General features: G+C 41.9%; 1 protein-coding gene across 1 annotated transcript in view; it reads left to right on the top strand.

Moving 5' to 3' along the window:
• ITGA5 (integrin subunit alpha 5) overlaps positions 1-24,246 on the top strand; it is a 93,531-nt gene that overhangs the window by 28,648 nt on the left and 40,637 nt on the right. Inside the window, exons 3-8 of the mRNA XM_032210304.1 lie at positions 8,088-8,188; positions 16,485-16,608; positions 18,474-18,535; positions 18,987-19,032; positions 20,482-20,607; positions 23,709-23,753. Of these exons, the coding sequence (XP_032066195.1) occupies positions 8,088-8,188; positions 16,485-16,608; positions 18,474-18,535; positions 18,987-19,032; positions 20,482-20,607; positions 23,709-23,753 (504 nt within the window). The remainder of the gene's footprint in view (positions 1-8,087; positions 8,189-16,484; positions 16,609-18,473; positions 18,536-18,986; positions 19,033-20,481; positions 20,608-23,708; positions 23,754-24,246) is intronic.

The following is a 24,246-nucleotide window of genomic DNA, read 5'->3' on the forward strand; positions in this document are numbered from 1 at the left end:
CACTCCAGGTCAAACACAACCCTGATGTGGTCCTCAATGAAATCAAGTTTGAGACCCCTCTCCCAGGCCCTGATATAACTCACATTCCACCCAGACTCATTTTCTTTTTGTTTTAGATCTTATTTATCAGTGTGGTTTTCCTACATCGACAGATTTTGCTGAACTATAAATTCAGGCATCCTGAGTTGATAGTGAGGGATGCCAGGAATTGTAGTTTAACAACCCACCCACCCAGTCTTAACTTCAGAGCACTTTTGTGTATTTCATGGGGAATAGCCTGGCAAAGCTTGGCTGTATAGGTTTGTTGGGAAAACCAAGCAAATGTTTGGAAGTCTGTCATCTCTAGCCAGCTTTTGCTGCTACTATCGCTAACCTGGAATGAAGCCCTAGCAAGTGTGCCAGCAACATAGACTTAAAATATAATTGGATGCCAATGTTAAGTTGATGTGGCACTCAGCACTCATTGTCATTTATAAGATGCAAACACTATTTCTCTATTATTGACTATCTGAGTAAAGTCTGCATTCAGTTTGATAGTGCAAGCATTAGAATGGAATGGAACAGAACAGAATAGAATAGCAGTTTTGGAAGGGATCTTGGAGGTCTTCTGGTCCAACCCCCTGCTTAGGCAGGAAACCATATGCCATTTCAGACAAATGCTTGCCCATTAATTGTTCTACATTAGCCTAGGACTCCCTTCCTAGGCATTTCCAGCTGGGAGAAGGTGTGCATGAAGTTTGGTCTGTGGTTAAGACCTCAGTGAAATTTTGGGTGTTCAGCTACAACTGATATGCCGTTTCAGAGTCTAATGCCAGATTTGCTAAGTAAGCATTAAATGAAAATCCACAAAGGTATCACCCGGTCCCAACCTGATGCCTCTTCTGATGTATTTGAATGCAGATCCCAGCATCTTCAGCTACAATTTTAGCATGTTGCCTTTGGAAGGCAACAAGCCGTTGGTGGCTGCTCTCAATTCTTTTTGTCCGAGTGGCCCTTTTTATTGGCTTATAATATAAAATATAAAAATACGAAAACAAATAATGCGAAAGATAGGGGAGGGAAAAGGAAAGGGAAAAGTGTAGAAAAGAAGGGGGAAAAGAAAGAAAAGGCATTGGCTTCCGACTCCCTTTGATGCAGTGGAATAAGACAGTAACATCAAACCTCAACTTTTTTACTTTTACCTAATAGTATAATTCTCTCAATTCATTTTCTGTCTCAGCTGAGTGAACTAACAGTTGCAAACAGGAAGTTCAGTGTGATGCCACTCTTCTTGCCCATCTGTGGTTGCTTAGCAGCAAAGGTCTGCTCTTTTCCTTCCTAGGTAGCTTAATGTAATAAAAACAACAATAGCTACCGATTGAACCTGTGGAACTCAGAGGGGGGTGAAGTATTGTTGAATGGCAGGATCCTGATTTTTGCCTTAACTGACTTTACTGCCTTAAGCGAGAGATTAATGGAAGGAAACTGTCAAGGAGGGGGTCCAGATTCATATTTTTACACAAGGATCAAAATCAAGAAATAAAACCAGAGTGTTTTCATATATGGTGTTTCTCCCATCATCTTGTAGGGAAAAAATAGTACTTGTTGATATTCTCCTTGTTTGTGCTGATACCAAAAACAGAAGAGGGTAGAGGTGGCCTTCAACTTATGATTGTTCGTTTAATGATGGTTCAAAGTTACAGCCGCCTTAGAAAAATGATGGTTCAATGTTACAACCGTCGCATCACCCTTGCAATCATGTGATTGCAATTTGGGCATTGGCAACTGGCTCATATTTACAGTGTTTGCAACATCTTGTGGTCATGTGATCGAGCTGTGATGGCGCAGTGGTTGGAATGCATTACTGCAGGGCTAGCTCACTGTCAGGAGTTCGATTGGCACCAGCTCAAGGTTGACTTAGCCTTCCATCTTTCTGAGGACCCAGATTGTTGGGGGCCATATGCTGACTCTGTAAACCACTTAGAGAGGGCTGTAAAGTGGTATATAAGTCTAAGCGCTATTGCTATTGTGTTTGTGATTTGTAGCTTTCCCTACCAGCTTTCTGCAAGCAATGTCAATTGGGGAAGCCAGATTCATTTAACAACCAGGTGATTTGTTTAATGATCACAGGGATTCACTTAACAGCAGCAATAAAATGGTTGTAAAATTGGGGCCAATCGCATGATGATTCATCTTATGACCATATTAACTTACAGTGGAAATTCTGATCCAAATTGTGGTCATAAGTTGGGGATTATATGTATACCTTTTGGCCAGGATGCTGTCATTCTTCAAAGATTTCTTTGGGGTGGGAAGAAATTATTTTAGGGGTCTGAAATTCCAGTATTTCTGTCATAAGGGACTAACCTAAATCTGATTTATAATCTTACATTTAGAGATGCATAGATTGATTTATAGACTAACTTTATAAACTTTAAGCAGTTGTAGAGATTGGTTTGTAGACTGAAATATATACATATTTATAAAGGTCATCCTTGTTTAGCAATTACAACTGGGACCCGCAATTCAGTCATTAAGTGAACTAGTCACTAAGTGAAACTGACTGGGATTACCATATTACTTCAGCTTTCCTTTACAGACCCGTGAAAGTTGTAAATATAAAAATTTATCCTAAAGTTACTTTTTCATCGCCATACTATCTGTGAATAGTCACTAAACAAGGCAGTTGCAAAATGAGGTTTAGATGTACTTTTAGATGTATAGATTGGTTTACAAACTGAATTCTATAAACTTACAGATGCATAATCTATAAACCTGTAGATGTATAGACTGGTTTATAGATATATATCTATACATTTATAGACATATAGACTGGTTTATAGACAATCTATAAACCTATAGATTTATAGTCTGAATCTATAAATCAGGCCTGTAAAACTTGCGGCCCATGGGCCAGGTGCGTCACGCGCAGGCCACGCCCACTCCAGCTCCACAAAGGCAAAAAATGTCACGATATGTGACATGACATGATCGAGTTTGACAACCAATCTAATAAATCAATAGATTTATATCCTGCCTTTCCTTCAGGAGTTCAAGGAGGCATACCTTATAATTTTTCTTCCCACGTTCCTAACAACAACTCTCTTGAGATAGGTTGGACTGAGAGAATGACTGGCCCAGGAAGTTTTTGTGGCTCAGGATAGACTTGAACCTGGGCCTCCCTAATATTAGCCCAATACAATAGCAATAGCAGTTAGACTTATATACCACTTCATAGGGTTTTCAGCCCTCTCTAAGTGGTTTACAGAGTCAGCATATTGCCCCCAACAACAATCATTTTACCCACCTTGGAAGGATAGAAGGCTGAGTCAACCCTGAGCCGGTGAGATTTGAACAGCTGAACTGCAGAACTGCAGTCAGCTGAAGTAGCCTGCAGTGCTGCATTTAACCACTGCCCCACCTTGGCTACTTAGATCTCTACATCATATCGGCTCTCTAATGCAGCTTTTCTCAATCTCAGCCACTTTAACGCGCATGAACTTCAACTCCCAGAATTCATACTGGCTGGGGAATTCTGGGAGTTAAAGTCCCACACATCCACAAAGTCGGTGAGATTAAGATAACTTTTCCTAATGGATGTCAGGTCATTTTTAGGACCAAGGATAGCACAAACAAGCAATCTCTGGAAAGGCAGTTTATAGTGTAGTGTAATATTGAGCTTGAAAAGTCATATGCATCAAAGTTCTTCTTGCCTGCCAATAGGTGAAGCTGCTTTATTTGTGCCAAATCCTATTTTGCTTGTTGCTGCTGACTGGCATAGAGTTCCAAGGTATTATAGCTCTGTCTCTGGAAGCCAAAGACTGAACTGGGAGTTCAAATAGCTGCCCTGCAGAGTCACAGCTCCTTCCCATGATTGAGATAATTAGGCTCATCCTTTTCTTTCAGGCCCATCTTACTGGGGTGTCGTAAAGATTCAATCAAGATCATGTGAAGTGTTAATACCACTTTATAATGCCTTGGTAAGGCCACACTTGGAATACTGCATTCAGTTTTGGTCGCCATGATGTAGAAAAGATGTGGAGACTCTAGAAAAAGTGCAGAGAAGAGCAACAAAGATGATTAGGGGACTGGAGACTAAAACATATGAAGAACAGTTGCAGGAACTGGGTATGTCTAGTTTAATGAAAAGAAGGACTAGGGGAGACATGATAGCAGTGTTCCAATATCTCAGGGGTTGCCACAAAGAAGTCAGACTATTCTCCAAGGCACCGGAGGGTAGAACAAGAAGCAATGGGTGGAAACTAATCAAGGAGAGAAGCAACTTAGAACTGAGGAGAAATTTCCTGACAGTTAGAACAATTAATCAGTGGAACAGCTTGCCTCCAGAAGTTGTGAATGCCCCAACAGTGGAAGTCTTTAAGAAGATGTTGGATAGCCATTTGTCTGAAACGGTATAGGGTTTCCTGCCTAGGCAGGGGGTTGGACTAGAAGACCTCCAAGGTCCCTTCCAACTCTGCTATTATATTATATTGTATTGTAAAGATGAAATGGGAAAGGGGCAGATCGTTGTGTCACTCTGAGCTCAGGTTAAACATAGAACATACCGTATTTTTCGGACTATAAGACACACCGGAGTATAAGATGCCGTAAAGAAGAGGAGGTCAAGCAGGAGTGAAATTCAGCAGGTTCTGACATTCTGGAGAACCGGTAGAGGAAATTTTTAATATTTCGGAGAATTGGCAAAAACCACCTCTGGCTGGCCCCAGAGTGGGGTGGGAATGGAGATTTTGCAATATCCCTCCCCCAGGAATGGGGAGGGAATGGGGATTTTGCAGAATTCTTCCCCTGCCACGCCAACCAAGCCATGCCTACAGAACCTAGTAAAAATGCCTAGTAAAAACTTTTGAATTTCACCACTGGGATCAAGCTATTCTCCAAAGCACCTGAGGGTAGAACAAGAAGCAAAGGATGGAAACTAATCAAGGAGAGAAGAAACCTAGAACTAAGGAGAAAATTTCCTGACAGTTAGAATAATTAATCAGTGGAACAACTTCCCTCCAGAAGTTGTGAATGCTCCAACACTGGAAGTTTTAAAGAAGATGTTGGATAACCATTTGTCTGAAATGGTATTGGGTTTCCTGCCTGAGCAGGGGGTTGACTAGAAGACTCCAAGGTCCCCTCCAACTCTTTTATTCTGTTAATTGGGGCCTCCTATAACCGATTAATAGTAGGAAACCTGACCTAATCATATAAGCTTACACATTTATTAAACAAACAAAATAAACCAAATCGTCCACATGTGTTCAGGCAAAGAGGATAGCCAGAAAACTTGTTAGGTGAAGGGAAAAGATCTAATCAATGTTGAATTCAATATTCACTGGATCGTTTGGGTGTCCCCACAGTAACAAAAGTGTGGTATCAACTGAGCCTGGGTTGACAAATTACACCAAAATTCCCAACAGTCTGATAAGGCCATGGAATAATGGCCTAACATAAATGCTCTTAGCATAGAGGTTTTGATCTCATTTTTCATGATGACAGTTTTTGCATTTTTCTGCTGAAAAAGTTTACTAGGATGCATGCTAATTTTTTATTCCATCTTACATAAGTGAACTGACTTGATTGAGAGAGATCCTGAGAGGGTTGTATATAAACAGCAAATGAACAAACAAGCTGCATCTTACTGCCCCACTACCAAGATAATCCTCAAGTTATGACCACAGTTGGACCAGAATTTCCATTGCTAAACAAGGCGTTTAAAAAAAAATGAATCATACCCAATTTAGATCTTTTTCTCATGGTTTTTAAGTGAATTTGTTAGTGTATTTGTTGTGTATTTGTTAAGTGATTCCTGTTTCCCCCATTAACTTTGCTTGTTAGAAACTATCTGGGAGGTTGGCAAAAGACAATCACATGACCCCAGGATCCTGCAACCATCATAAACACCTGCCAGTTGTCAAACATATGAATTTTGATGACATGACCGTGGGGATGCTGCAATGGCTCAAAATACTTACGACCACAATTGAGCCCCAAATTTATGTTGTTAAGTGAGACATTCTGTTAAGTTAATTCTGTCCCATTTTACGTCCTTTCTTGCCACAGTTGTTAAGTGAATCACTGCTGTTGTTAAGTTAACAACACAGTTATTAAGTGAATGCAGCTGGGTTTTTTTAAAGGGGGGGGCACAGGGCAGGTGTCAGGGGGGCCCTATTAGGATCTTGGCAACTTTTCCAGAGATGCAGGATGTGAATGTTAGATTAGGTCTGTGATGGCAAATCTATGGTACCAGAGGTGGCACATAGAGCCCTCTCTGTGGGCACATGTGCCGTTGCCAGCTGCTTTTCTGGTTTCTGGCATGCACATGCAGACTGCCAGACACCAGAGCACCAGAAAACAGCCTGAAAACTGTCTGAAAATGGACCCAAAAATGACCTGGAAATGCCCCCCAAACCAGCCTGGAAATGGCTTGAAAAATGGCACAAAATGGCCAAAAAACAGGCATGCATGTGCGTTCCGGTTTGGGCACTGGGTGCTGAAACGGTTCCCCATCACTGGATTAGGTCATAGCCCGCCCTCCGTTCTCCTGCACGGTGTAGGGAAAGAATTAATCTTTTCATACAGGAGTCTCGAAAAGGTTTTAAGGGACTTGGGATTCTTTGGATCTCACGATGGAGAATTACAGCAATGGTAGATGTGAGACAGCTCAGGAAGATTGTGGTGGTGGGTTTCAGGGTGGGGATCTGCAGAAGGTTGTCTGCATTTTTGAGACGCAAGAACTTCTTCCGCCATTCTTTGCCCTTCTTTGAGCCCTCCCTTCTCCTGCCAAAGGGAAACAATGGGAAATTGGGGTGGGGGGGAGGAGAAATGGAAAACAATATGGTATTATGACTTTTTTTTTTCTCTCTCCCTCTCTGTGAATAAACAGTGAAGGAATTTCTGGAGTCCTGTTCAGAGCAGGGGTTGTGGGATTTTTGAAATCATAAACAATGAAAGGGTTTTGCTTGTTCTTTTTTTTAAAAAAAAACTTTTCAGGCAACGGTGTGACTGGAATAAAGCGGGAGGGTGGAAGTGGAGAGAATTATATAGAATGAAACAGAAATTTTGGCAGGGGAGGAAGAGAAGTGGAAAGGCCTTTCCAGACCAAAAATAACTAGTAACCCTTTTCGATTGCTTGCACCTGGCCTGCAGCAATTCACTGGATTCACTCTCCAATGGGATTTTGGGAGAGAGAGGAAAAAGACAACTTGGTGTCTTATTCCAAGACCCCAAGATGCATTGCTGTATTCTTCTGGATTGTTGCCTTGGCGCTGAGCAGTGGGAATATTAGTGAACTTCTCTGATTCAGAGCCAGAGGGATGCCTTTTCAGGTCTGGATTGAAACCAACGGCACCAATTATCAGGAAAATCGAGGTCATCGTTTAGAATTTCTAGGCCAAGGTTTTTGGTATTTCTGACAGCTGTGGTACCTCTTCAATCCCCACCTCCACCCCAGTGCTAAATTAAAATTGGCCGAGTGCCTTCTGGAAAAATGGAACTTTTAGAAAGTGCTTATTAATAGAACTTCTGTATGAGTTGCTGAACAGAACATATAATATTTAGTCTTTGGAAGAAGCATTAAATCATGCAGGAAGACAACAGATAATCTCTGAGTATTTCTGCACTGTTCGGCACAGAACGGTTTAGTATACCCAGATGTGGCAGAATTTCTCAAAAGCTAAGGAAGCAAAGCCAAATTAGTAACTCATGCAGAAGTCTATCATAGGATACTAGGGTGGAGGCTGGTTGCTTTGGTTCGGATTATTTTATTGATTCTTTTTCAAGCCAGCAATTTTCTTGGGATGGAAGGTGCTAGTGTGCAATGTTTGCAGGATCCCAGGCCTCAGATACCATATGTTTAACAAAAGCCACAGCAGAAACTGTAGCTCAAATGTTTTCTAACCCTGTGTTGTGTGAACTTAGCTAATTTGGTTTATTTATTAACCTTCACTAAGGAAAACTTAGTGCAGTATTTAAACCCTAACAACTTTTTCTTGTCTTGAGACTAACACCAGTTTTCTTTTCCCACCAGAGACAAATAATTGTGCCTCGAATATTGAAATGTTTAAAAATGCATATTTAGGCCACATTTATACTTTGTGTTTCAGGATCCCGTTCGGAAGAACTCAATGGGACGCTAGAGCAAATGGAATTTAAATCTCTCCAATGGTTTGGAGCCACGGTGCGATCACACAACAAATCCATTTTGGTAAGTGTTGGCTGCCATAATGGATAATTGAGCAGGAGGTTTAGAATAGAACAGAACAGAATAACAGATTTGGAAGGGACCTTGGAGGTCTTCTAGTCCAACCCTCTGCTTAGGCAGGAAACCAAATACCGTTTCAGACAAATGGTTATCCAACATTTTCTTTAAAACTTCCACTGTTGGAGCATTCACAACTTCTGGAGGCAAGTTATTCCACTGATTGATTGTTCTAACTGTCAGAAAATTTCTCCTTAGTTCTAAGTTGCTTCTCTCCTTGATTAGTTTCCACCCATTGCTTCTTGTCCTACACTCAGGTGCTTTGGAGAGTAGCTTGACTCCTGCTTCTTTTTGGCAGCCCCTGGGGTGTTGGAACACTGCTATCATGTCTGCTATCATATCAGGTGTTATGCAAATAACTGGAGCTCAGTCATAGAGACTTTGCTTGCTTGCTTGCTTGCTTTGGTGATGGAGATGCTTTGGATGATAGATGTGGGAGCACAAGAATCTCTGATCCCAAGAGAGATGCTCCAGGAGGATTGAAGTTGTGACAACCACATAGTTGGATGTTGTGCAATCAGCTGAAATCTAAGAGTGATGAAATCCAAAAATAAAGTATTTCTTCCTGTGTCTTGAGAAACAAAAAATACAGTGCCGCTGCATTGATTTCTGGAGACACTTGCCCTTTTCACCCACTGTGTGGAAATAGTAGTTTTTTCATCCACAGTTCATAGCAAGTTTATAACTCTGGAATTATACATGCCCTTCCTTATCTTGGAGCAAAGCTCCTTGACCAAAGCTGGACTTAGTAAACAAGGACAAGATACTGCTAACTCCACTCTCTGTCTCCTTCTCCCCTGACCACCTTAATGTTTAATTCATGTTCACATTAGAAGGCCAGGCGTCTTACTTTCGATCGTTGTTATTCAGGCTACAATTGCAAAATGATGTTTGTGGTGAAATCATATTACAAAATTTGGTGAAATATATTTTTAAGGATGACTGCAGAGCAACCTTCTCCAATCTGATCTCTCCCCCCCCCCCCCCCCCCCCCCGTTGTACTAGAAGTGCAGCTCCCGGAAGTCCAGCCAGTTCTGCTGCTCCAGTTGGGTATTGTTGAACCTGTATGGGTGGCCACCAGGTTAGGCCGTCAGTGCAGGTAGTCCTCAACGTACGACCACAAGTGAGCCAAAATTTTAGGTTGATAAGTGAGATTACCCCATTTTTTTTGCAAATTTTTTATTTTATTTTTAAACATTAAAAAAAACATTTAAAAAATTCTCATCCATTACATACAGCATGTCATTTGGTTACAAGTGTTTTTGCATCCATATTCTCAATTACATATACAATCACAGATTTTCCATCCAGTATAACTAAATACCTCACTTTCATTGTACAACGTATATTCAATTACAATTGATATATTTTTTCTTTTCAATAATCCTAATTCCCCTACATTCTTGATTGTCTGTTTAATGACAATATACCTTTATATAATCACTTATCCCATTCTGAATATTTTTACAATATAAAAAAGATTTACAAACTATTTATATTTATATATCACTGTTTTCAATTGTATTTAATCCCACCAATCATCTATCGAGTATGCTTATGTTCATTATTGTCTTTGTACATCATACATTCGAACAAAGATGTTATTCCTTCATTTTTCAACAAGGTATTCTAAATAATCACTTCATATGTATGTGTGTGTGTGTATATGGGAGGAAGGTCACATTTCCATTCTCTGTCCTTCGGCTCGTCACAAGAGACCATCCAGACAGAAACCCAATATTTTTTACTGTTGCCTTTTTGTTACATTTGTTATATTTGTGCTGATAAATAAATAAAGGGAGACTAGTATAGATCTATTTCAAGCTATTTAGCTCTCATCAGCTAGCCATACCCTTACTGGGATTCGAACCTGTGCTATATTACATCTTAGGCAGACATTTTAGCCATTAAGCCACAGGCCCTCCTCCTTATCAGCTGAAGCCAGGGAGAAAGGTATATATTTAGTGTCACAACCCCTGGTATGCCCCAATTATGGGAGGAAGCTAACTGCTTCCATTATCTGTCAATCGGCTCGTCACAAGAGTCCATCACGACAGAAACCCAATATTTTTACTGTTGCCTTTAACAAAGCAGTTAGCTTCCTCCCATCAATTTTTAATTACTTCCTTATTAAACTTATTCATCAATAACAAGATATCTATGATATATACTTAGAGTTATACATTATATCACCTATCCTCTATCAAGTATACATAAATTCATTGTTATCCTTATCCATTTTAATACAAAAAGATTACCCCATTTTTTGACCTTCCTTCCCACCGTTGTTAAGTGAATCTCTGTGGTGCTTCAGTTAGCAACACAGTTAAGTGAGTCTGGCTTCCCCATTGACCTTTGCTTGTCGGAAGGTCGCAAAAGGGGATCACATGACCCCGGGACATTGCAACCGTCATAAATACGAACCAGTTGCCAAGCAGCTGAATTTTGATCATATGACCACGGGGATCCTGCAACAGTCATTTGACAGACGGTCACAAGTCACTTTTCAGGGCCATTGTAACTTTGAACGGTCACTAAATGAACTGTTGTAAGTCAGGGACTACCTGTACAGATTATTCTTATGCTAAGTTGCAAAAACCTTTTTTTAAAGGCATGATTGAAGGAAAGGAAAATTGAAACGCTGGCTGAGCCAACTCCTAGGCTAGTTTTTCTATTGATAAACATGGTACAGGTAAAACTTGCAACAGTTCTTATAGTCACCCTTCAAAGTTACAATATCATTGAAAAAAGTGGCCCATCACACTTGCGACCATCGCCTCATTTCCACGGTCGCATGATTAAAATTCAGATGCTCACTCACTGACTCATATTTATGACATTTGCCATGTCCCGGGCTCACATGATTCCCTGTTGTGACCTTCTGACAAGCAAAGTCAATGGGGAAGCCAGACTGAACCTCATAGCCGTGTTACTAACTTAGCAACTGCGGAGATTCACTTAACAACTGTGGCAAGAAAGGCCGTAAAACGGGGCAAAGTGTGTGTGAATGAGAGAGAGAGAGACAGAGAGAGAGGATAAAGCTTTCCCTGTCCAGTTGTTTGTCTGATCTAGAATGCAGTGCTCATCTCTGTTTCTTGGCCAAGGGAGCCCAGCCTTGTCTGAAGACATTTTCCAGGCTGATGTGGCCAGCATGGCTATACACCCATGATGGTGAACCTATGGCACCTGTGTTTGAAGTGTTACCTGGCATATGTGGCATCACTCCTGTTCCTCTTCCTGGTTTCTGCCATGCACGCACATGCAACAGTCAGCTGGCCCTGTTGCGTGCAGCAGTGCCGGAAACCAGAAGAGCTGGTCTTCTGTTTTCCGGCAGCAGCATGCACGGCGGCCAGCTGATTGGCACGTGTACATGCGCAGCAATAACCGGAAGACTTGCTGGCCCATGTACATTTTCGCTCCGGAAACCAGAAGTTCATTTTCTGTCACATGCATGCTCCCTGGGAAGCTCCTCTTCCTGGTTGCGACCCAGACGAGCGCGAAGTGCTCCCTTTTCAGCACTCAGTGCCACGCATGTGCATGCTTTTCGGCACTCGGTGAGCGCTGAAAAGGGAGCATGCTGTACACCAAAGGCATACAGAGCACTATTACCTTCCCACCCAGGTGGTACCTATTAATCTACTCGCATTTGCATGCTTTTGAACTGTTCGGTGGGCAGAAACTGGGGCAAGAAACGGGAGCTCATCCAGTTAGCAAGAGCAGGCTTTTAATACATCCTGCTTTTAAGAGAGCAGACTAAATTATGTCCATTAAGTATATATTTTCAAATCCCGTAGATCTGGTGGGTTTGTAAATTTGATCTTACCTAGATGCAGCATGTCGGTAACCTTAGCTGCAAATCTTACTGTGGGGGGTTGTCCAGTATGTGCTGATTTCTTTTTAACCACATGTACTGGTGAGAGGAGCCTGTACAGGCTGAGTTATCCTTCATAGTTTAGACTGCAAAGATAGGAAAAATACAGGGTGCAACAACCAGCCCTGCCATTAGAATTCTCTCTTGCCTTGTGATTTTAGGGTAGAAACAGATTACCCCTTACTGCTCGTTCTCTCTTTTAAACTGTCCCATGTGATTTCTCTAAGCACTTCAGGAACTGGATCATGGTCTGTTTAGGGAGCAATAGGAATGTGCCACGCTGAACCTCATGGCAAGATGAGTCCTTGTTTGTGAACTAGCCTCCATCAAGGGATGGTCTGTTTCTGAGCTCTGAATGACAGGAGCCAGTTCCATGTCATGGTTAAAGGTGCTGGAGAGCAGGGGTGGGTCCCTGCCAGCATTACTACCGTTTCGGTGCCCCCAAAAAATTTGTACGCTCCGCCGGCGTGCACATGTGTACTTAAAAAGGTATGCGCATGCACACACCATTAAAAAAGGGAAAAATTTACATTTTTTCAATGCAGATTGTTCTGTGTATGTACAGAACAGAAAATAAAGATGGCAGCGCCCAGGATAGAACCAGTGTAGTCATGTGTCCACCCCGAGTTACTACCTATTCAGTCGAATCGTTCTGTACTGGTAGGAACCCACCTCTGCTGGAGAGATGCAGGTTTATGCCCTCTCTCAGTCATGGAAATTCCTTTTTGATGACTTCAGGAAATTACCTCAAAGGTTTGTTGTTTGAGGTCAAAATTGAGGAGGCAGTGCTCTGTATGTCACTTTGAGCTCCTGATGGAAAGAAGGAAGTGGGGAGGAGGGATAACAAGCCAAAAATAAAACCAGGCAGTTGGGGATGTCCCTGTCAGTTGTTGTTTTTCCCTCCCCCTCTCAATACAGGCTGCTACTCCAGTGTGCAGCCTGAATTTGAAAGCTGCAAACTACAAGTGCCCCAAAGTGCAAGTGGTTTTGCAGCCTGCAAAAGCCACTTGTGACTCTCTGATCTCCCAATCAATCAATCAGCCTTTTATTACCATCACAGACCAGACTGCTCTCCCCAAATTGCATTGACTTCCAGTTTTGGCATGATCCCAATTGCTCAGGTTTCTCAGCAATAGCCATGCTGACTGGGGAATTCTGGGAATTGAAGTCCACACATATGGAGAGCATTAGGGTTAAGAAAAGCTTCTCTATAAAGTTGGTTCAGTGTTCAAGATGGCCTAGGCAGATTCTGGATAGCCCCTTTCCATTTTTATTTAGTTGAGAAATATTTGTTCTTCCGCCCTTAATGCTACCCTCGAGTCCAGTGGTCACCAACTGGTGGTCCACAAGAAAACTTTGGTGGCCCGCAAAAAAATTATTTGCATTTTTTATATTGCACCAAATACTATTTATCTTTTTAAAAAAATCATATTGGTGGTCTGTGGGATTTAAAATTATGAATTGAGTGGTCCCTGAGGTCCGAAAGGTTGGTGACCCCTGCTCTAGTCAGCCTTCCTGCCGTTTTCAAGGAATTGGCGTCTCTTCCAGTTGTTTGTGATAAGAGACGAGAGTTATCTTAGGTCCTCTTTGAAGCAGCTGAATATTTAAAGATAGCTATCAAGACCTGCTTGTTACATTACACATAGCCTGTCTCCTTTGTGGCAGGGCTTTTCAACAAAAAAAAAGAGAGGCTGCCCCATGTGTTAGGCTGCCAGCCTTCCAATCAACAATATAAGGAAGGATCTAAGTTGTTGCAAATGCCTGTGTGTGTATAAAATGGCTTTATAATGCCCATTGTTTATTCTCTCTGCTTGTGGTGTTTTCTTAAAAAGAAAGAACTCCGAGAAGTGTATACATTTCACTCATTGTTCTTCTTGTGCTATTCAGCGGGAGGGGCAGGTCTGTACAGGGTGATGAAATCCAAACCCTGACAATTTGGACTGCGGAGAATCCTGCTCAGATTCCCCCCTCCCCTCTTTCCTCCCCCCACCCACCCTTCACACACATTTGTTCTTCTGAATCAGTTGTCCCCAACCTTTGCAACTTTAAGACTTGTGGACCTCAACTCACAGAATTCCTCCGCGAGCCGAGCGAAGCCAAGAGGTCCACAAGCTGGCTGAGGAATTCTGGGAGTTGAAGTCCCAAAGTCTTAAAAGTTGTCAATGTTGGAGAATCCTGTTCTAAATCTATTGATCCCAACATTTGGAACAAAATCTTTCTACTCACAAAGCCTAGAAAGCTTGTTGTTTAAAATCCTGTCCCCTCTAGCAGTGAGCAGAGAGGCTGTTTAATCCAAATCCCCAAAGGGAGGAAGAGATTGGGGATTGTCATCAATCTAACACCACTTTCTAGGTTTTTTTTTTAAACCAAATTTGTTCTATAAAGTTTAACACACACAAAAAATAATATCATTTCTGCCCGAGCAAGGAGTTGGACTAGAAGATCTCCAGGTTCCCTTTCAACTATGTTATTATGTTATCTTGAGGGTTGGTGTGAATCAAAGGTGGTATTCAGCCAGTTTTGACAGGTTCTGGAGAATCTGTAGTGGAAATTTTGAGTAGTTCAGAGAACCAGCAAATAGGCTGCCCTCACACCCGCTGCCTCCCAGCTGATCTTTTGTTGCCCCGAACAGGAGAATGGAGCTGGAAAGCAAGCTAGTGGGGTGGAATGGGAATGGGGATTTTGCAGTATCCTTCCCCTGCCACGCCCACAAAGCCATGCCCACAAAATCGGTAGTAAAATAATTTCAACCCCACCACTGGGGTCTGAAGACTGAAGGTCATGCCAATTCATTCCAGGAAGCCTCTAGCAGACATTTGGAATGAAGAATATTTTCCTGGCCACTTCAAAGAGAAGTTTGAGGTTTTCATTCAATAGATTCTTGATTACTATGTCTTTTTTTTTAAAAGAAAAAAACCTTAGAAAATATTTTCATTTATCAACATCTGCATTTAGTTTTACCTGCCACTGATTGCAAGGGTTCATGGGTTCAAGAATGCTATTGCACTGGTTTTTTCCTACTTCAGTCATCACTTGGCTACACTGCAAATTGCTGCTAAAGCTCTCCAACCCCCTAAAGTCAAGAGAAAGAGGGGTGTAGCTAAAAAGGCAATTTCGGGGGAGGGTAGGCAGAAGAAGAGCCTCTGGCTCTTTAAGCATGTGGGTTTGGGGTTTGGCACCATTGTACAAGGAAAGGAATTCCTTTCTCTTCTGGTGTCGCTGGGTTCCTCCCCAAAATTATATTAGAGACACATTTTACTTTATCATCTGTTTGCTTGAACTATAAAGGTAGATAGAAAGATGGGTAAGTAGATTATTTTTCCTCAATTTTGATTTCAGTCTGCTTTGCAGAAATCAAATATTCCCAAGTCTGATTGCCTACAGATTGCTCTTGTAAGAAACAAGTGAGAGCAAAAAGTAGAAACAGTCCCAGGAAGAATCACAAGCTGGGGTTTTGCCAACGGTGAGGCTTGTGAGCCAATTCTAAAACTTGTCAGCTTTCACAGAGGCTGCACCGGGAAGTCTCTGAGCAGTATTTATACATTTCAAGAACTTATATCCAAAACAGGAACTCATATTGCTTAACAAATCAGAAGATGCCTTAATCAGAGACACCTTACAAGCAATGTCAAACTCATCCTGTTTTTAAAAAATTGCTGCCAGTGATGAGTCTACCGCAGGGGTGAACTCCAGCAGGTTCTGGAGAACCTGTAGTGGACATTTTCAGTAGTTCGGAGAACCAGCAAATGTCACCTCTGCCTGGCCCAGGAGTGGGATGGGAATGGAGTTTTTGCAGTATCCTTCCCCTGCCTAGCCTACCAAGCCAATCCCACAGAACCTGTAGTAAAAAAAAATTGAATTTCACTACTGGGCTAGCGGCTTTATTTTTCTAGACAAGACTGAATCAAGACATTTGGATGCTTCAGATGAAGAAGCAGACTTTTGTCAACATCCGCAACGGAACAAGATTTTCCATTGCAACTTAAGACAGAGAGATAGCAAGGGTGTGTTTGTGTATGTTTGTGTGTGTGTGACCATGCAGGCCACATGGACTTCAATATCTGTCTTCTACCTCTTAACATCTGCTACCTGAGTTGGCTGCTTGAGGGAAAAGCTAACCCTTCATAGGAACTGAAGTTCAGGATGGGATAAGAACTCGTTTGCTTGTGAATGAAAATGTTGGAAAGGAAGTTGGTTGTGGGAGAAGCTATAAAACAGCAATTTTTCTGAAGGCAGGGTTTCCCCTCTGGTAGGGCCTGTCCTGGTTGATCTAATGGCAACAATAGAAAGGTTGACTGCAGGCCTGATGTCATACATTGACCCTTGAGCTCTCTGCCTTTGCTTATTAGGCTGATTTTTTTCCCCTACCAGGCCTGTGCCCCCTTGTACAGTTGGCGGACAACTAAGGATGAACCTGAACGTGAAGTTGTGGGCACATGCTACCTGTCAATCAACAACTTTACTAAATTTGTGGAATACGCTCCTTGCCGCTCAGGTAATATGCAGTCTATGAGAGAAGGGATTGTTCATGAAAATATTATTGAATAACTTTGTCCTCTAAAATAATGAATAGTCAACGGGGAAGGGAACCTCAGCACATCTGGCCTGGATCTCCAACTTTTGAAGTCTATTGGACAATTTGAAACATTGAGAGCATGCCGTGTGCCCTCTTAGAAAATGGCTGCAGTAGGAGAGTTTGCTCATTTACAGAATGGCAGCTGTGGTCCATATCTCTACCCCCTTTAGGCTCTCCTCAGAGAAAACGATCATTATTATCCCTTGTTATTTTCGACCTTTCTCTGAACAGATGATCTGGAACTGAAAGTGTCTGCTTTAGAGATGTAAAATGTCAAGTGGAGCAGGGACAAGTAAATATCACATGAGGTGTCTATAGCACACTGGCAATGCTAGATTCCCAGGCTGGAGGCCTTTATGGCATATTTTGGAGCATGGCACAGCTTGGACTAGTAGTTGAGGTTCTGGCCTAGAATCATGCAGACTCTGAATTCTAATCCTGCCTTAGGCATGGAAGCCAGCTAGGCGATCATGGGCCAGTTACTCACTCTCAGCTCAGCCAACCTAACAGGGTTAGTATTGTGGGGAAAAGAGGAAGGATTATTAAGTATATTGGCCACCTTGAATTACTTATAAAAATAATAAAGATGATTGTGAGAGACAGACAGACAGACAGACAGACAGAGGTGTTGTAGGTCTTCTCAATGATGCTTCCCAAATATTTGTTGCGTACTGCCCAGAGTTGCCTTCGGTGAGATGGGTGGCTCTGTGAATTTGATTAATAAATAAAAATGTGAATTCTAAGCCATAATCCCAAAACACGTATGTAAACATGAGACTGTGAGTGTTGTTCCATGCCTGTGCCTTTTGGAAGGCAAGGCACAGTTAGTACCTCTTTCCAGATGGCACTCAATTAAAATATTATTTAAAATGCTTGCTGAAAGAAATTGCTTTCTGTCATGACCAGGGATGTGGGAATCTACTTCGGGAATGAAACATTCCTTTGAACTAAAGAACATTCTATTCCCCTCTGGACCATGCTACTCTGGGGCAGCATGATTGTTTCTGAAAGTAAATTCTCTGAATCGGAAACAGTTTGAGGTATCCTAGACATAGCATTCTGGATGAAACAGACCTGTTTCATGCCCAGACCACACCCAGGATGCTTCAAACTGCTTCCAATTTAGATGATTTACTTCTGAAAACCGCCAGACCACCCCTGGAATGGCACGGTCTAAAGGAGATTGGCTAATCCAGAGGAGAAGCAGAATGTTCCATTCCCAAATAGAAGAACTTGGCACATCCCTGCTCGTAACCCATCTTTCCACTTTTATCATTCAGGAAGCATTAATGAAGTGTTTAAAGAAATACATCCCACTATGTTATTAAAATAAGCCATTCATGTTATGGCCTTTTTTTTAAGCTCTGCGCTGCAGGATGGAAAACCTGTGGCCCTCCTGATTGTTAATGAACACCACATGTTCCCCATGCTCAGTCATTATGATGATGAAGCTTTGCTCAGTTTATATCAGATGAAATGATGGATTTAATTTGAAGGATAGGGAAGCGAGGGGAATAGAAGAGATAATCCCGGATTCCTACTTCGTGATGCCTTTAAGTGGGAGTTTTATCCTGAACTTCCTCCACTACATGTGTGCCTCCATGTGCAGGAAACACAATTGAAAGTCATCTCATTAAAAAACTCAAGCTGCAATATCAATGGTTTCTTACATTACCCACATAAACTGTTGTTGCACCATGATTTCATGCCATTCGTTGCTTGTTCAGCTTCTCTAAATTTCTCAACTCTCTTCTTCCCCACCCACTTTCTCTCTCTCCTGCCAGATCTAAACTCAGCTGCTGGACAAGGTTATTGTCAAGGTGGTTTCAGTGCTGAATTCACAAAGGTCAGTTTCCTTCCTTCTTGAGTGTGGGGCAATGTAAGGACAACGCACCTTAGGGCTATCCAACTGGTGCCTCCGGAGCAACAGGTCAGGGTTATTATTCAGGGCCGACTGGCTCAGCCGGACTGAGGTGGACAGTTTGGAGTGGCAGCTGCAGCCAACAATCTTTCGGGTGATTGTGGACCTTTTGGGCTGCCCAGGAGTTGACCTGTTTGCCACCCCTCTCAATGGTCCCTCAATGTGGACGGCTGTGTCATCTTAGTGTTCCAGAGGACTTTGGAAAAAATTTGGATTTATTGTGAATTTAATATCCTATTTGGTTCTCAGCTTCCGAGGCTTTATATCGGGAGCTGAGGTTTGGAGCCAAGGTTTGGACATTTAAGGGAGAAATCTCCAACACGTTAAGGTAGATGTGGTTAAATAAGAATTTTAAAAAATGTCTTTCTCTCTGCAGGCCGGACGGGTTCTTCTTGGTGGCCCTGGAAGCTACTTCTGGCAAGGTCAGTTGGCAGCTACATCTACCCACAATTGCATGACATAGGTTGTTTTATGTCTTTCACCTTCAACCCAGGTTACAGTGGGAAATGGTACTGTGAGGAATTTTAATTGGGCATGAAGGAAGAGAAAAGGCAGCAGAATAAAGATTAGGGAGATATTTTAAAAAATACTGGGAATTTGAGGTAACAGTGAGAATGATGTTTGTAGGCTCAGAGAGAGGTGAATGTTGCCATGTTGTCAAAGTGGCTGTTCGTGCCATAGGGGAATCTGTTTTTGCAAAGCTTGCAGAGATGATCTAATGGAAATGCAGGTAGTCCTCGACTTACAACCACAACTGAGCCCAAAATTTATGCTGCTAAGCAAGACCGTTGTTGGGCAAGTTTTACCCCACCATTTTACGATTTTTCTTGCCGCAGTTGTTAAGTGAATCGCAACAGTTATTAAGTTAGGGACATGGTTGTTAAGGGAATCCGGCTTCCCCATTGACTACGCTGGTCAGAAAGTCACGAAAGGAGATCACATGACCCTGGGACACTGCAATGGTCATAAATATGAGTCAGTTGCCAAGCATCTGAATTTTCATCACATGACCCTAGGGATGCTGCAGCAACAGTCGTAAGTACGAAAAACGGTTATGAGTCACTTTTTCCAGTGGCGTTGTAACTTCAAACAATCCCTAAATGAACTGATGTCAATCTAGGACTACCTGTCTATTTTCCCTTGCTTCCAGGTGTCCTTTTTCCTCCGTCCCCATTCCCCTCTGTATGGTGTCTGAGAACATCACAGAAAGGGCCCTCGCATAAAATGATTTTGATTCAGAACTCTTGCATCAATTTGATATAGAGAAAAGGAGGCTTCCATGGGATCGAGTAGAATCCCTTTTAGAGGGCTAGGAAGGGACTGGATTCTTTCCAAAGCATATTTCCCTCTGTTTTTGTTACTTGAAATACATTGTGTTTTATGTATTCATTATCCAACAATGTTTATTTGCCTGATCAGATAAATCTTATTATTCTTAGTCCTATTTTCGAGCCTTCTCATCCAGGGGGTTTGGAATTCCTTTCCTTAGTTTGAACAGGAAAGCGGTGGCTAAGATTCACAAACAGCATATTTTGAAATATATATTTTGTTTGCAAGTTCCGTGTGACTTGTTTGATAACCGTAAGCACCAGCTGCCTCACATATCTGAACATTGTCTCCGACAATCTTTCTCCGACATCTCTCAAATGTCATGATGTTATTTCTTGCCTATCTCACCCCCCCCGCAAGAAACATATGACACCTCCCACTCTCACTTATTTCTCCATAGCAATTCTGTGAAATAACTTGAGCTGCAAGACATTAATAGTTTTCCTTATCTTAAGAAATTTCCAGCTTAAGTGGGGATTTGAACCTCCGTCTTTCTGATCTTAGTCCAAGGCAGTAATTGTTGCACCCTGCTTGCCCTTTAGGCCAAGTGTTCTCAGCAACTCAAGAGGCCATTGAAGAATCCTATGACCCGGAGTATTTTATCGTTGTGGTTAGAGAAGAGCTCAAGACACATCAGGCTCATATCAAAGCGGATGACAGTTACCTAGGTGAGTTCGACAGAGAAGACAGATGATCAAAAAGCAGCTTTGATGTTGACAGATCCCCCCCCCCCCCCGGCAGCTACCTGCTTTTGTTAATTTTGTGTAGCATGGATAGGAATCCTAGGTTATAGAGCCAGTTTCACGATTTTTCTCAGATGTTTGACTCATTTATTTATTTTTATCATTATTATTATTATTATTATTATTATTATTTGTGGTTAATTTTTGGTGAGATTCACAGTCTTTGGGGCTGGTTAGTAGCTCAACAGCTCGAGTCCTAACCAAGAACCTAGGAACTGTTAAGGTAACCTCGGAGGATATAAGCTCTTCCAAGTAGGGTGGTTTTTTGTAGAATCAGACTGTTCAAGCCTGATAAATTTAAAATTTCCAAATAGCGAGGTAGCCCTTTAGATATTGCTCCAAGGGCTCCAGTTACAATTGGGACAACACACGATTTCTTTTTCCACAGTCGCTCAACTTCAATTTGTAGGTCCCGGTACTTTGTGATTTTTTCTTGCTGTTTATCTTCAATTTGTGCATCTCCAGGTATTGCAATGTCAATGAACCATACTTTTTTCTTTTCAACTATTGTTATGTCAGGTGTGTTGTGGGCCAAGTGCCTGTCAGTCTGAATTCTGAAGTCCCACAAGATCTTGACTTTCTCATTCTCTAAAACCTTCTGAACCTGATGTTCCCAGTGATTTTTGCTGTACTCAAATCCAAACTTTTGGCACAATTTCCAGTGAATGATCTTAGAAACGCGGTCACGGCATTGTAGGTAGTCAGTTTGTGAAATTTTGCTGCACCCACTGATCAAGTGGTCGACTGTCTCATCTTTCTCATTACAGCGGGGACATTTGCTGTTGGTGGTAACATGTTGAATTTTTGCCTTCATGCAGTTTGTGGCTAAGGCGTGTTCTTGAGCTGCCAAAATAAAGCCTTCTATTGTTGTTGTTGTTATTATTATTATTATTATTATTATCATCATTATCATAATCATCATCATCATCGATCATCGCACACTCAGCCAGATGTTCAGACTGGGTTTAGCATTTTTCCTACCTTTCGAGTCCTTACCAAGGCCCTGGGACAGGCAGATGTGGATGTTTGACTGTGTTACAGATATTGTCGCATGATGGAAGCTGTTCTGAGTAAAGCCACCTTCTTCAATTGATCCATGGCGAATTTGTCAATGCCAATGGTGTTCAAGTGATGCTCTAATTCTTTTGGGATTGCACCAAAAGCGCCTATTATTATTGATACTACCCTTGCTTGCGTTTGCCACAGTTTTATTTCTATTTGTATGTAGGTTTTTGTATTTTGTTATCTTCTCCAGTTCTTTCTCTTCTATTCTGCTGTCTCCAGGCACTGCCACAGCCATGATTATCATTATTGTTGTCGTTGTAAGATGATTTTCTTACCTAATATTCCTTCCTTCTATTTTTTTCACAATAACCCTGTGAGGTGAATTGGGCTGAGAAAGAAGGACTGGCCCAAGGTCACCAGTGGGATTGCATGTCTAAGGTGGAACTAGAATTCACTGTCTCCTGATTTTTAGCCTGGTGCCTTAACCACTAGACCAAACTGGCTGTCATCCTCAGATCTGTTTATACCAGGATTAAGCTGCTTGACTCCCAAACGTCGGATCCTTAAAGCATCCTGCTTTAATTTTCCTGATTCCAAGGAGCTCAACACACACACACACACACACACAATTCGACTGTCTTCCCCAAATTGAAAATTCCAGCTCTCTCCACAACAGAAAACTGAGGTGGGAGGCTCAATTAATCCCTTCTGAACAGGTCTTTGGCTTGGTTCTTCAAGCCAGTAGGCTACGAAGAACATAAGTGGAACCAGTGCCGAACCCCTGAGGTGCTCTTTACACAAAAGGCCAGGCTGTATGAAAGCACTGGCTACGGTTCATACTGGGCAGAGAGGGTGCCTGATTCTCCTAGGCTAGAGCTCAGCCACTTTACACACTCTTACGTTCAGAGAGCCCACGGGTTTGTAAGGTGACTCGGAGGTCACTGTAAACCACAACCAGACAATATGACCTGTGGTTCTTCATTTCTGAGGGGAAGTGTTGCCTCTGATGTGTGACACTCCCTAATAGTAAAGTTCATAAATAACTCACCACAGTTGTCCTAGAACAATCTTTCTCAGTCTTGGCAACTTGGAGGGGTGTGGACTTCTAACTCACAAAATTCCCTAACCAACAAGGGAAGCATAACTGGCTGGGGAATTCTAGGAGTTATAAACCACACCTCTTCAAGTTCTTCAAGACTGAAAAACACTATTCTAAAATATTCTAAATACTACGGACTTCTTTTGTTTCTGATTGGCTGTCTTTTCAAGGTAACAAACCAATGTGGGTTCACACTGGAATTGAAATGAGCTCTATTCTATGAAGGAGGGACGCGGTGGCTCAGTGGCTAAGGTGCTAAGCTTGCCGATCAGAAGGTTGGCAGGTCAGCAGTTCAAATCCCTAGTCCGCGTAATGGAGTGAGCTCCCGTTACTTGTCCCAACTTCTGCCAACTTAGCAGTTCGAAAGCACATAAAAATGCAAATAGAAAAACAGAGACCACTTTGGTGGGAATGTAACAGGATTCTGGCATTTAGTCATGCCAGCCACATGACCACGGAGACGTCTTTGGACAGCGCTGGCTCTTCAGCTTAGAAGCAGAGATGAGCACCGCCCCCTAGAGTCAGAACAGCTAGCATGCATGTGCGGGGTAACCTTTACCTTTACCTATTCTATGAGTTGATCTTTCTTTGATGCCAAATGCAAACATTTTTTCACCTTGTGATTGTTTTTTTGTTCTCTAAAAATGATGACATGCTGATCCTTAGGGAAAGCACAAGGACTGACCATTCTGAACTCAACTGAGATGAGGCTGCTTAGGTGATATTGAGTATGGGTTGCATTTCTGGCTAAACCAGGATTAAGTTGCATTCCTGGCTAAAGCAGGTTAAACCACAATTATTTTGTGATTTAGGATAATCTATTGTTCTGCAATAGAGGTCTTGGTAGCTCCAGTGATCTTGGTAGCTATTAGTAACAAATTGTTTGTCATCCATTACATTATTCCTTGTGTTTTGTTCCTAGGCTATTCTGTGGCTGTAGGCGAATTCAGCGGCGATGCAACTGAAGGTACTATGAGGCTTGAGGGAGGATTATCACATTCATTGTTGTGGGAGATAGTACACGTATGCTTTTAGGGGGAATAAAAAGCTGGGACTGTATATACATCAATAATACAGAATTTATATTACCTTCCGAATGAAATGCTGACTAAATTTGCCAATTAACCCTTTTATAAAAGTAAAATATTTTCAGATTGTCTACATAATTCAATTGTTGTTGGCTGCTTTGTTTTGATCACCAAAAATGGAGGCTGCATGTACTTAGGAGAGCAAATGTTATGATAAATAACATAGATTACCTTCTCCTCCATGAGGAGTAGAAACTTACTTTATGTTACAGGGTAGTCTTCAATATATGACCACAATTGAGCCTGGCAATTTCGGCCATAAGTAGTGATGGTTGTAAACGGGTCTACGCCTGATTTTATGACCTTTTTGAGATGGTTATTAAGTGAACGCAGCAACTGTAAATCGCATGCTGTGGTTGTTAAGCGAATGCT

The sequence above is a fragment of the Thamnophis elegans genome, chromosome 2, assembly GCF_009769535.1.
Source record: "Thamnophis elegans isolate rThaEle1 chromosome 2, rThaEle1.pri, whole genome shotgun sequence".
Classification (NCBI taxonomy): domain Eukaryota; kingdom Metazoa; phylum Chordata; class Lepidosauria; order Squamata; family Colubridae; genus Thamnophis; species Thamnophis elegans.